We start from the raw sequence: 14,572 nt of genomic DNA, 5'->3' as shown, positions 1-14,572 counted from the left end.
AAGCCACAATAATTGGATTCCCAAGTTGTGATTGGCGATAAACCTGTACAAAAAGATTTGTTTTGTATCCCGAAACAAGCCTACATGATGGCTAAATGAACTGTTGCTTAGCACGCTGAAGGAACCCACTGTCTAGTGTATCTCTCCATTACTGGAATTTGCTTAGCTCTCTTTGTTTTATAATGTTGTCAGAGTTAGGCAGTATTTCTCAACTTTTTTTATAGGGCTATTTATATTCCAATACATAATGCAGTAAAAGTTGAACTGCGTGGTTAATCATTGTGTTACAAGTAATATTGATCATTTATATCTCTATCACTATCACAAACACATCAATATTGCTTACAATATTACAATTTCATATCTATGAAATAATTTTTTTTTAAAAAAAATCTACTCATTACTACATAACTGCATAATAAAAAAATTAAATACTCTTTGTGGTTCCTGAAAATTCATTTTTGGATTACATATATTTTTTATCTTGCTACTCATAATCAATATTTTTTCAAATATATGAGCCGAGGTGGCGCAGCAGTTAGAGTGCAGTACTGTAGGCCACTTTAGCTGACTGTGTTCAGCAGGTCAGCGGTTCAAATCTCACCGGCTCAAGGTTGACTCAGCCTTCCATCCTTCCGGGGTAGGTAAAATGAGGACCCAGATTGTTGGGGGCAATGTAAATATATATATACATTGCTTACTGGTGTACACTGCTTAGAGAGTGCTTGCACTTAAAGCGGTATATAAGTCTCATAAATAAATAAATAAATAAATAAATAAATAAATAAATAAATAAAGTAAATATAAAAAGTGTCTTAACTTTTTTGAGCAAGATATATATTTATAACTTAAATTTAAACAATTATGTTTTAACATATGATCTTACATTTGAGGCTGTTTTTATATCTGTGTAAAAATATGAATGTACTAGAAAAGGCAATGTATAATAGTGAATTCAGGCTCCATCCTCTTTTATATTTCTTAGCAATAGGGTGCCCTAAGAAAAGTGCAAATATTCATCATGTCAACTGTTAAAGACCTACTGTGGCGATGCAAAGAAAATACATTTTTTAAATCGCTGGTGCTTACACACACACACACACACACACGGATGGATTTAATGTGTGTGTATGTGTGTGTGTGTGTGTGTATATATATATATATATATATATATATATATATATATATATATATATGTTTTCTTAGGTTTTCGTGGGTGTTTGTATGTAGGTCTTTGGTTATTCGGGTTTTCTCCCGTGTAAAATTGGAAGTGTCTTGGCAATGGGGAAAAAGTCACGATACGTCGTGTGACGTCACGTGACATTGCGAGTTTGACATGCCTGCTCTATATCATTTTCATGTTCCTGCTATTCATGTAACCTCAAATATATCGAAGAAATTGAGAAGCAGAAGAAATTAACTCAGAAAAGTTTGGTGTTATCAGCCAAAACCATAAATCCTTGGATTAATGGGATTATGCTTTCATTTTGAAGGAAGAAAGAAAAGTAACAAGAGCACCTCCCAGAGCCAGAGGGTACATGATAAAGCCATTAAATTTTGCCACCCATAATTAGTAGTATGGCCATTGTATCACAATGCATTCATCAAGCTTGTTTACTGAAGAATAGAATGAGAACTAGAGCCTTTAATTAAAGCTGACCAAATTGCTGTCAAGAAGAGACTTGTAAGCAGCAATTTCTAATTAAAATGAATTCCCATAGTAGTAGTGTTCTCTCTGAGAACATCCTTTAAAAGATGGGTTGTAGCTACCAGAAATGCCATACATATGCCTGATAAAATCTGGCAGTGTTACAGTAATTGGAAGATTGAGTAGCAAAAGCTGGAGAAAATGTCCTGCAAAACACAGAGGCAAATAATTTAGTGTTAGGAATTTATTTTCCTGCTGTTGAACCGGCATTCAAAAAGATGGACATCTTAAGCCAAAGAGTTAAAGCTGGTTCCTAAACAAATGCCTTCATTTTTTTAGTCAGCTCTATGTCCTTTGGGGCTAACTGAGGCCTGCAATTCTTTTTAATGAATATTTCTGGTGGGGCAAGGACAGAACAGTGTGATGCTAATATTCAGTATAAAGCCCTGATTTTGAATGGCTTCTTTCTCATAGGCTGACCTATCCTATCTTAGCTTACTTGATAAATGAGCTGGTCTACAAAAACATACATAAATAAATGATGAGCACACCACCCAAGCTTCTGACCTGGTGCATCAAAAGCTGCTGGATTCTCTTGGGTCATGAGGAAAGATTTAGGGAACAGTGATCTTGACAATTTTTCAGAAGGCAATAACAATAGCACTTAGACCACGGGTGTCAAACTCGCCATATCACATGATGTGTTGCAACATATCGCAACTTTTTTTGCATTGCCGAAGCTGGGGCGGGCATGGCCTCCATATGATGCAACCGGCCCATAGGCCGGCAGTTTGACACCCATGACTTAGACTTATGTATCACTCCACAGTGCTTTACAGCACATTTTGAGTGGTTTATTACCAACCGTGGAAGGATGGAAAGCTAAATCAACCTTGAATCCATCGGGATTGAACTTCTGGCAATGGGCAGAGTTAGCCTGCAATACTGCATTCTAACCACTACGCCACCACAGAGCCTTAAGATGCAACTTTTCAATCACAAACTTAATGTTTTTATTAGAGACTGGGGAAAGAGAAAGAAAGAAAGAAAGAAAGAAAGAAAGAAAGAAAGAAAGAAAGAAAGAAAGAAAGAAAGAAAGAAAGAAAGAAAGAAAGAATCATTGCTGCATTTGAGATTATATTGTCTATCACTAAATCTCCCAAATCTTGTTTCTTCTCTGGGTGTATTTGATGCTCTCTGAGCTTAGGTGGTTTTCTTGCAGATGTTTCATCACCAACTAGGTAACATCGGCAGTGCTAGCAATAGTGCAATGACACATCTGCAAGAAAACCATCAGAGGGCACCAAGGATCCCCAGTTCAATCTTGAATTACAAATATTCTGTTTCTTCTTTATATTCCAGTGATGGCAAACCTTTTAGAGATCGAGTGCCCAAACTGCAACCCAAAACCTACTTATGCATCATCGAGTGCCGAGTGGGTATGGCCAATTGGTTGGGCGTGGCCCATTGGTTGGGCGTGGCCCATGGTTGCGGTGATAATGGCAGACTGGGTGGGACTAAAATGTTCAATCAATCAATTCCAACTTTGCAAGATCTTTTTTTTCCCCGCGGGAAGTTGAAATTGACTGATTGAACCTTTTTTTTTTTTTTTGCACACGGTGGCGGAGGCCTAAAGCGAAAAGGTTTTATAAAACCCAGCTGAAAGCCTAGGACTGGGGCAACAGCACATGTGCCCACAGAGGGGGTTCTGAGTGTTGCCTCTGGCACCCGTGCCATAGGTTCGCTACCACTGCTATAGTCCCTCCTCAGCTCACTGGCACATTTATGAGCAGGACCACAGAGGCAAGTTCAACTAACTAGTTCCATTGCCATTACTGATGTCCAAATTTATCTTTTCCTCCAATTTTGCAGCTTAAGCATCACAATTAACCTTGTGTCGGATGATCCTGGCTTGGGGATGTTTTACATTCATTTGTCTTATTTTTTTTTTTCCTTTGCAATACTGGCAATTTTTTTTTTCTTTTTTGTACCTGCGCTTTCTGATCCTAATCTTACATTGCATTTTGTGTGTTCCAGAACTACAAGTTCACCTGTCTTGGGCCAGAGAAATGCATGGAATCCAATGCTAGTTCAATTCAAATGCAAGGGGATTCTGATTATTTCATCAACCATCTTGGAGTCCCGGCTTTGCAATTTTCATACCAGGATTCAACCATGTTAGAGGTAATTGTAAATGAAGTTGCTAGGTTAGATTGGCAAATCAGAAAACAAAATCTGCTTTAAACTGCAGATTCTTGTACATTAAGAGGGTAGCCATCAAAAGCTGCTGACTCATGTTCTTATTTCTTGCGGGAAACAAGGGGAAACAAGAAGTTTTTGGCACAGTATTTGGATACATCAGTCCTCTCCAAGTGCATGTCATGTTTCCATTGAAAAGGAAAATGTATGCTTGTTGTCTCCTGCATAGCAAGGAAATTGCAGCAGGAGGATTAATGCTGAAGCATCATTGTGATATTCACAATAACATGAGGTGTGCATAGTGGATTTTTTGCTTTTTTGCTTTGAAAGATGGCTGGTTGTCCTTCAAATTAAATGTAAGGGATAATGAATGTACAAATTACACGCTGCCTGGAAAATGAATGAGGAAGAAAAAAAAACTGATGGGAAAAGAGAAAAGGATGCATGCTACTAGCATTGAGAATTTAGTTTAAATAAGAAGAAAAAAAATGCAATACAGAAATATTTAAATACCTAAGTCATTTGGGTAGTATATTACAACATGATAATGATGATAATGATTACAACAAGTTAAAAGAGCCTATTTCAATCCACTACTCTCCAGAAGGCAACAATTTTCAAGGGGTTTTTTCTGCTCTTGTGTTTCTAAGATCAAACAGTTTCATGGTATCAGCATTTGCCTAGACCAGTAGTGGCAAACCTATGGCATGCAAGCCAGAGGTGGCACTCAGAACCCTTTTTGTGGGCACGCCTGCTATTCCCCCAGCCCTGCCTCCACTCGTGGCCCCATCCTCATCAGCAGTTCCCTGGAGGAGAGTCGCTGCCAGGTGCGGTCCACGTGGAGCAGCACAGCCAAAGATATGGGAGCTGGGCAGTGGGGACAAGACTCCGCCCTCTCTTGCTGTCACATGCAGATGATGCAGGGCATGGGTGGAGGGTGTGGCTGCCATGGTGCTGCGGCGGGCCGTGGAGGCAGTGGGTGGTCCTGCAGGCAGGTGGGGGCAGGGACGGGGGGGCAGGGCAGGGTGGTTTTTGGGCACTCGGTCTCTAAAAGGTTCGCCATCACTGGCCTAGTCCAAACCTTAAAAAACTTTTAATAATAAGCAATTCTGTGTGATTAAGATTAGAACAATAATAGCAAAGGTTTAAGGCTTTACCTCCAAACAGTTTTCCCTTCACCACTTTACTTATTTAATTAAACAGAGACCATCATCCCCAGAACAAAAACAGTTAAAAAAAACGGAAAAAGGAGAAAGAGATTAAAGAGCAGTGCTATAACTCTAATATAGATATGTTTCCATGTAGATAGGTTTTCTCTCCAGGTATGTGGCCTTTGTGTTTATGATTGGTTTTAACTTCAGGTCACCTGCAAACAAAATCCATCTAGAGAACATTGCAGTAGTCCAGTTGGGTGATGATAAGAGGCATGAGTTGCCAAGGTCAGGTGACTTTTTGTAAAGAGGAAATCACTTGGGTCATAATCTGAATAATCTGTTGGGATTACCAGCAGACCTTGATCTCTCTCTTGCCTTCCCAGCAACTAGGAGAGGTGATCAAGAAGTTTTCGTCTGTATATTTAATAATGTGTAAAAAGCTAATCAAGGATGTCTCGATGTCCTATTTCATTTAGCCCCTTTAGAAATGAAGGATAAATCTAAATGGAGCCAAAATAAAAGTAATTCAATTTGCCTTAAAGACAATGTGGCTTTGTTTGATACGGACTATTAGAAGTATGACATCAGGTGCAGGTGACAAGCTGGTTAATCAGTTCTTGTTGCAACCAATGAATCAATACTTGGTTGATCAAAAATCAAACCAAAAAACTAGACCCTGTATTTGCAGGAAAATATTAGGTATCCATCATCTATCTATCTATCTATCTATCTATCTATCTATCTATCTATCTATCTATCTATCTATCTATCTAAAGAATTTTAGGTAGTGTTGTTTAAGGCTCTTGGTAATGAGAATCAATTTGATGTATTGGCCTAGAAACCAGTAGACTATGAGTTGTAGGCCTGCCTTAGGCATGAAAACTGGAAGAGTGATTTTGGGCCAATCACCAACAAATTTAGAATTCTTAGTCCCATTTTTGGCATGAAAATTGGCTGGGTGACTTTCATTATCTTTCAACCCAACTCATCTCATGGGGTTATTATAGAGAAAATAGGAGGAGCAAAGAATATTAGATATATTTACTGTCTTTAGTTGCTTATAAAGTAATAAAGGGGGATAAAAATCCAATAAATAAACAAAGTACAGTTCAGTGTGAAATCCGAAAATATTTCTCATCCAATTAAATGAATTATTTATTTATTTGATTGGTTGATTGATTGATTGATTTCTATAGAAGCCCATCTCAGCAAACAACTCTGTGCAGCTTACAATCAAAAATATATATTACACTTAAAATATTAAAAATGTTTTAAACCAACAAAAATGTAAAACCATTAAAGCAATAAAAAAAACATTAAAAGATCTAACTTTTGCTTTAGTGTTAGTAAAGGTATATATTTGAGGAAAGATATGGTCCCAGTACAAAAAGCAAATTTTATTTTAATATTCAAGACCACATTTCAGGACTCAAGAGTGCCACACAAACAAATAGCCATCCAGAGAGGTTAGCATGATGGAAATAAATAAGGCATTCAGCACATAGCGCTTGAAATTCACAGTATAAATGGAAATCTGCTTAAAGATGTTTCCTTAAAGTCACTTAACCCAGAAGCATCAACAATTTTTTCAACATAGGCCTTCTGTACATGCGTAGACTTCTAAAATTTTGCAGTAATGGCCACATTGTCTGGAGAATTTTGGAAGTTAAAGTCCACAGATCTGGAGGATAGCCAGAAGGAGATCACTAGACTTTAGTTATTAACCTGCATCCTTGGAATGTCTATTGCTCTATCCATATTTCTTACAATATTAAAAGGAAAGTCTATAATTTACTTTCTTAGCATAAGTTGTCAAGTCAATTGCTGGCACTTCTAGATAAACTTCTTGCAAAACAAAACAAAAACCTTCTTGAAGTTCAGAGAAGTTGCTCCCATTCAACAAAGTTTAGCACTATATATAATTTGGCATTATTTAATTTTAAGGTACTCCCTTGTGTAAATAGGTGTCATGAATAAAAATCAAAATTAGGAATATATCTTTGATAATGTGTTTAAGTCCTGTCATTGCCTTAAGGAAAATAGGGAGGGTTTTTTGGGGGGGAGGGAGGTGCTTTCATTATCTGCCAAAATGAAGCAGGATCTTGGAATCCCTTCTGTGTTATTAGCACTACTAATTTGCTAATAATTAAATTTCACAAAGGCAGAGCAGTCTCTGGATTTGCCAAAAATTACAGTGATTCTTTCTTTTATTTCTCCCCCCCCCCGTCCGCATTTTTTAATAAGAAATAGTTCTGCTAATTGAATTGTCCTGTCGTTGGTGTATTTTATTTTTAGCAAGAAGACTTTTTAATTTGTGAAACATTGTTGCACCTATTAGAAAAACCATTCTGCTTTAGATTAAATACAAGGCAAAGGTTGTCATAAAAGAAATGGAAAAGCAGATGTTCCATGATTAAGTGTGCAATGTTTATGACAGGCTTGTGGTCCAAGGCTCATTTCTTCTGTCACTTAACAGCTGCTCTACACAGCTTCTGTGTTCTGAATTGGATACTGTGCAGGGCATAGGAGAGAGTTGAAAGGCTCCAACTGCATCAGAGGAAGAGGTTTTCTGTAGCATCTATCTTGATTGACATGACAGAAGCAAACAGGGCTTTTATAACATAAAATAGTACATTGAAGAATTCTAAAAGTAATATATCGTTTCTCTGGGGTAATCATTCATTCATTTGTTCAGAGCCGCCCAGTTTTATAATATGGGAGCTATGTAAATGTTTTTGTTTTTAAAAAAATCTATCTATCTGCCTATCTATTTCTCTCTCTCTCTCTCTCTCTCTCTCTCTCTCTCTCTCTCTCTCTCTCTCCATCATTTATCATCTGTCTGTCTATCTATCTACCTACCTACCTACCTACCTACCTACCTACCTACCTACCTACCTACCTACCTATCTATCTATCTATCTATCTATCTATCTATCTATCTATCTATCTATCTATCTATCTATCTATCATCACCTCCATATGATATCAGTTCCTCAAAGAAGGGCTTAATGTTTCTGGTGGCAGCTAACTTTGGCAAGAAGTTTCTTTATCTGGAATGCATGAAGATTACAAAAGATGGTTGGATTCAATTTTCATAATCCCCAGCTAGCGTTGTCTTGAAGTTAAATAGATTCGGAGGGCTGGGGATTAATGAAAGCTGTGTTGGAACACCAGTGTGGAAAAGTACATGTACTGTTCATTTATTCTTCAATTGTTCTGGATTATTCAGGTGAGTCTACTTCCTGCCACCATAAATGATCTCACTTAGGATTTGAATAAATAGGGCAGTTATTTTCAACCTGAGGTAAGATAAAAATGAGTAAATATAACACAGGCCATCATGCTGGCAGGTGCAGTAGATCAGTGCAGTAGATTTTTAGCAGAATGGAAATACCATAGCTTGTGATCAATTTAATGATAATAACAAGAAACTCAGTCCTGGGAGAATAGTACATCTCTCCCATAAAAGCTTAATAAACAAATATATTGTGGTATGCCAAGAAAGATCTTTTCAGCATTTGTTATTTAAGAATATAACTTCAGTTTCTCTTACTATAAGGCCTGGATATCTTATTTCTGCAATTGTATCTGCAGCTGTTCAGAATGATAAAATAATGTGGCCATGCCAATACCAGCTTTCTCCAAGCAGTTAATTAGTAAGGAATGAATCAGAACTGAAGAAGCTTCCTGGATGAGAAGTGAAATACCTTCAAGGAAAAACAAAGTCCAATTGCCTTTTCAGAAAGCACATTTGGGAGAAAACTATTCTTATATTTCCTCTTATCCCTGACTTGTTGAGGAGGGGAATAGGAAAGGCATGGATTTCTTGGAAGAATTGTAAAATTTTAATTGCCTCACATTGGAATTAAAGATGTATTTCTCTTTTGAACTGGAATTCTGTCCCTCTTCTTGAGGTTAATGCACTGATGAATAGCTGAAATGGGAGAGCTCCTTATGATTTTATTATCTTGAGAAAGAGGAGGAAACATCAGAATATATTGACATTGAATGTACAGGTGGCTACCACTTAAAGGGTAAGGAAAAAATTATGGAAAATAAGCCATTTATAATCACTGTTCACGATGACCCAAAGATGTCTTTCAAAAAGGCATTTGGACTTTCTTATTTTTTTTCCTTGAAAATGTTTCACTTCTCATCCAAGATGTTTCTTCAGTTCCGAATGGAATAAGCTTCTTAGATGAGATATGAAACATTTTCAAGGAAAAATAAATCAAGGCCTTTTGGAAAAATACTTTGGGCCCACCAAGTCCTGGATGATGGAGGATCTTGACTGATATTCATGATGACTGTTTACTACCTCAATATTTGCAAGGAATCAATTTGAATACTAGCTGCTATGGAGCAACAGTGGAAGAGAATACTCCCATCTCTGTACATATTTGTCAGCTTAGATAAGTCTTTGGACTGATTTAATATTGCTTATTTCATTTATTTAGGCAACAATAACCTTCTACAGACCTTTAGCAAAACGTTGTGTCATTTTGTTTGCAAAACCATTGGCCCATACCATCTAAACATCAGAAATAAAAAGTCTGATGACAAAAGCTTGTGAAGCCTTTAAAATACACCGACTTCCACTCAAGTACTGTTTGGCATTTAGATATTGACACAGCAGTATAAGATTCAGATTTAAGAAGGTTTAATCAGTTAAAAATGTGGCCCTTAATCAAATACTGTATGTCATTTATAGAGGATTTAGAAACTTTTCAAATGTATGTTGCTTTCTTGCTCATATCTGATTTCCTGGAATTACGGTGGCCTTTTAGGCAGAGGAAGTATTTGGAAAGATTAAGAAAACATTATTGGTTGCTTAGTTAAAAAAGAATAATTATCAAAATATCTGTGGCAGAACAAGCATAAAATCATCACTTGACTGAAATTCTACCAGGCATTAACAGAATATGGAATTTTATCAAAAAAGCAGCATCTTTCTCACAGAGAGATCTGTTAAGTGCACATTTTAATATATTAAATAGCAAATAGACCTGTCCTCCCAAATTAATATAGCATATAGATAGCATCATTTTAATAGGTTACGGAGTATTGTATTTATTTATCTACTCTGGAATGAATTGCTTCAGAGATTATGTTGGCTTCTCTTTCTTTAATCTCACCAAGCCCCAAATCTCATAAAATTCCAAAATCAAACACACAGATAAATACAGACACTTTTTTTTAAGTGCAAAGAAATGTTTAGAGAATGTAGGGATTGGAGACATAGAAACTTAAGGCAATTATTTAACCATTGTAACTGATTACAGGCAGTCTTCAACTTACAACAGCTTGCTTAGTGACGGTTCAAAATGGCAGTGAAAAAAGTGACCTATGACCTGTTTTTCACACTTAATGACCATTGCAGCATCCCCATGGTCATGTGATCAAAATTCAGATGCTTGGCAACTGGCATGTATTTGTGACGGTTGCAGTATCTTGGGGTCATATGGTCACTTTTAGCGATCTTCTGACAAGCAAAGTCAATGGGGAAGCCAGATTCACTTAACAACAGGTTGACTAAGTTAACAACTACCATGATTCACTCAGCAACTGTGGCAAGGAAGGTCGTAAAATGGGGCAAACATACTTAACAAATGTTTCACTTAGCGATAGAAATTTTGGGCTCAACTGTGGTTGTATGTCGAGAATGACCTGTATTGTATGATTATGTAACATCAAGTGGTTGTTGAATCTTAGCAACCACAAAGTACACTTTCTCCTAGATGACCTAGAGCCCCAATAGTGCACCCATTGCCATGCTTTGCTCTTTTTCAGTGAAAGGTGATCCAAACTGAATTTGTAGTTTTACTATTCCTATTTCTAAAGTAATGCTTGGTATATATAAAGCAGACAAAGTCAAACACAAGGCCCGGGGGCTGGATGCAGCCCACGACATGGTTTCATATGGCCCGCAAAGCCATCCTGGAAATAGTGAGGGAATGGCCCCCGCTGCTTTGGCCCCGGTCCAGGCCGGCTGGGAGCCAATGTACAATTTTGTGGTGGCTATCTATGCTGAAATGCATTCAGTCTTAGCTCCACAAGGCTGTCTGGAAACAGCGAGGAACCAGCCCCTGCCGCATCAGCCCCGTCTCCTGGGTGCATGCTGGGGAGGTATCACCCTTTGTGAGGAATGAAGAAATGCACCATTGCCTGGAAGTGGCCAGCAAATGGCCCTCACCTACTTCATATATCCAGCTTGATGGGCTCCAGGGGAGGGGTTTCAGCAGTCTCTTCCAATGGACCATGCCTTGGTGCTTGCCCTGGTCCCACCCCTTTCTACCAGAGACCCTCAGATCTGTCCCACTCCTGCCCAGGCCCCCACAGCACCCTTGATGCAAATGATGCCATGCCCACCTAGTAGGCCACACCCACTCCAGCCATACCCACCCAGTAGGCCACGCCCACCCTGGCCATACCTACCCAGCCCGCCGAGGACAACCGCAATGCTGATGCAGCCCTCAGTGAAATTGAGTTTGACACCCCTGATATAAAGTAAAGAAGAACTTCATGTCCATTATTATAGTTGTCATTGTTATAGTCTTCCATAATCTAAAGAAGGATCTGGCTTGCAAAATAACCAATAATTTTTCTCAAAAATTATCTCTTCACTGTTCATCATTTTTATTCTATCCATTTATAACAGTATTTAGTTCATAAGATGACATATTTTCTTCTTAGAAAGACTGCTAGATCAAGATTACAGCTGCTGTTATTAGTTTGTTTTTAGAAAATGCAATCTCTAAAAATGAAGGTGCATTTCCTCCATTTTTGTTATTTATTAATGCATTTAAGATGAAGATGAAGAATTTTATAGCAGCTATCTAAATTCTGACTATATATAGTTTTCAGGACATTTATTTTTACCATCCAAACAATAAAAGTTGTTTTTCCATATCTTCTGTTAAACATGTGCTGTTCCCTCTAAAACAAGGCATAAAAATTTCCCTATTCCAGGGCTGCTGGCAAATTCTGTAATGTCATGAGATCAGGAGTTTTAAAAATCAGAGATCAGCATTTTAAAAATCCCATTAAAAAGGAGGATTCTTAGATTAAAATGCTTTGAAGAATTTTGATTATTGGAAATTACATCTTTTTCAGAAGAAATCCAGAATGATTTTATTTGTTATGAAAGTAACTTTTCAACTTCCTGTGCATTGTCTGTCCTATTCACACCTTTCTCTTCCAGAAAACTATGGAAATTTTATTGCCACCTAAGGATTTAATAACCGTCAATAGCCAGTTTACAAAAAACAAAGCAAACATGGCTTTTTATATAAAATGTGCTATATATGTTTTAGTCATCTTATTTAGATTCTTCACTCATATCCAATTGTGAACATGTTTTCTTTGTGACAAAACAATGAATTAATGCATACTGCAGCTAGTTACACACCATTCTGAATGTCTATGAAATACACTGAGCTATAAATTAACCAAATAGTTTGGTTTGTACTGTATACTAAGCTAGAGAAAAACCTAATAAAGTTTAACACTAACCATGTCTACCTTATTATGTGAAAGTAGCTGTTAAGTCCATAGCTGATCTAGTTAAGACATTGTGTAAACAGCCCATCCATTAGAAGGAGTTGGGAATATTAACTGGGAGGGGTAAAGTATGAATAGTAATAGAAGTAAAGTTGGAATAGTAGGAGAAGTAAAGTTGGATGTACCTTCTCAAGAATTATCTAGAAATACTATTTACCTAGGTTGCAATTCACCCAACATTTAAATACATGAACAAAAATATCTGATTCTTGGGGGCAATGCTTATCTCCATTTCTGAAAACATTTCTGTGACCAGCGTGACTAAAAGGCAAGGCTCATAGAACACTGTTACCTTCCCACCAAAGTAGTACCTATTTATCTACTTGCATTTGCATGCTTTTGAACTGCTAGGTGAATAGGAGCTGGAGCAAGTAATGGGAGCTCACCCCGTTATGCGGCCCTGGGGTCTTGAATCTGATCCATCAGCTTTCCAACTGACTAGCTTAGCAACTTTAACTGCTAAGCCACCATGCCCCATTAATTTAATTCAATAGTCACTGCAAAAATGTCTATGTATGTGTGTATGTGTAGGTACAGTAGTGGCCAAAATTGTGGAAACCTTTTGGGGAAAATGTACAGTAGAAATGCCACCTTCGGTTAAGTTTCCACCAATTTTTCTTCTAATTTTGTTATAACTGTAGCTTTGTTCACTTAATAATACTATTTTACATCGCTTTCTGGGCAACCAGTCAACTCTTTGTACCATTACTTTAATTTTATTACGTTTTACAAGTTCACTAAATGAAAGAACACAAAAAACCCCCAACCAACTTGATAGTGATCACATAACACACTGACAAATGTCCTCCTCTCAGCTTCAATACATGACATCAATAACTGAACCCTACTGTGATCTGATTGGCTCATTGCCAAAACAAGATGACACCTGATTGGCTCTCTAAACATTCATGCTCATTGGCTACAGTCAGATGAAGGAAAGCTACCTGATATCCACCTAAGCAAGTTGTGCTTCCTTTTTCTGATTATTTGGCTATAACTTTTCATAGAATACAGTACAGATAATTGAACAAACTTTGTTGCATTACATTTTTGATTAAATTATCTTTCCATTGATATATAATTTTATGGTACTACTCCAAAAAAAGTGGTGTTATTAGCCATCAAATCTCAAAAATATACTTTTTCCAAAAGGTTTCCATAATTTTGGCCACTCCTATATATGTCTTGGCTAAGGCCTCCTTTTGAAATCTTGCAAGGACCTTGTATTCTTTCAAGAACTCTTAGAGAAAACTCCTAGTCCTACATGCTTTTGATTAGACATGGCTCATTTTTCAGAGCAAAACTGTGTCCTGATTCTAACATTTCCAGCTTACCTTCCAGAAGTGGACTAAGACACATTTTGTCATGCAACCTGTGTTGAGCAAATCGAATTTTAATTTGAAGGGTGATTATTCACGTTCTACCTTGTGGTGTTTTGTTGCCCTCTAGATTTAAATTGTTATTTTTTTCATTAATTATATTGATACAGGGAGAGTATTTTTATGCTAATTTTAGTGGTGAGAAAAGCTGACCCGAGGACTTCTTTTAAAAATACTGCATGCATTCTTCATGTAATAGGTTTAAACAGGCGAATTAAACATCTGGCTGATTCATTCAAATGATAGGTTAAATTTTAGTTAAGCTTTTTTTTTCTTGTTTAACATGCTGCAAACATCCAGCCACTTTGATCAATGTATGGTTCACTATAATGTGCAAATCCACAAAATGGATTATACCAAAAAGCAAGGTAAATGCCTTACATGAATACAGTTTTAGTAGTGCATAGCTGCTAGAATGCAAAGCATGGCCCATAGAAGTACGCTGTCAGCAGTTCCAGTCAGTTGGATATATTAAATGAGGCTTTGCCTTCTCCCATCTGTAACTTGCTTTTATTGGAAAGATGGGAATCTTATGCAAATATCTTGCTTGTACATTAAAAAAACCCCTAAAACTGTGTGAGGTGAAGAAGGAAGATGTTGTGCACATGATGATATAGCTAGTTTCAGCTAGA

The 14,572-nt window shown here is 37.2% G+C and overlaps 1 protein-coding gene across 1 annotated transcript in view; it reads left to right on the top strand.

Moving 5' to 3' along the window:
* Positions 1-14,572, top strand: part of LOC120308837 (inactive N-acetylated-alpha-linked acidic dipeptidase-like protein 2) — a gene marked incomplete at its 5' end in the record, with an annotated part of 217,147 nt that overhangs the window by 163,199 nt on the left and 39,376 nt on the right. Inside the window, one exon of the mRNA XM_039345376.1 lies at positions 3,686-3,832. Coding sequence (XP_039201310.1) covers positions 3,686-3,832 — 147 coding nt within the window. The remainder of the gene's footprint in view (positions 1-3,685; positions 3,833-14,572) is intronic.

The sequence above is a fragment of the Crotalus tigris genome, unplaced genomic scaffold (genome assembly GCF_016545835.1).
Source record: "Crotalus tigris isolate CLP2741 ecotype Arizona unplaced genomic scaffold, ASM1654583v1 scf7180000017950.1190679, whole genome shotgun sequence".
Classification (NCBI taxonomy): domain Eukaryota; kingdom Metazoa; phylum Chordata; class Lepidosauria; order Squamata; family Viperidae; genus Crotalus; species Crotalus tigris.
The sequence above is the reverse complement of the archived record's forward strand: the minus strand, read 5'-3'. Positions and strand labels throughout refer to the sequence as shown.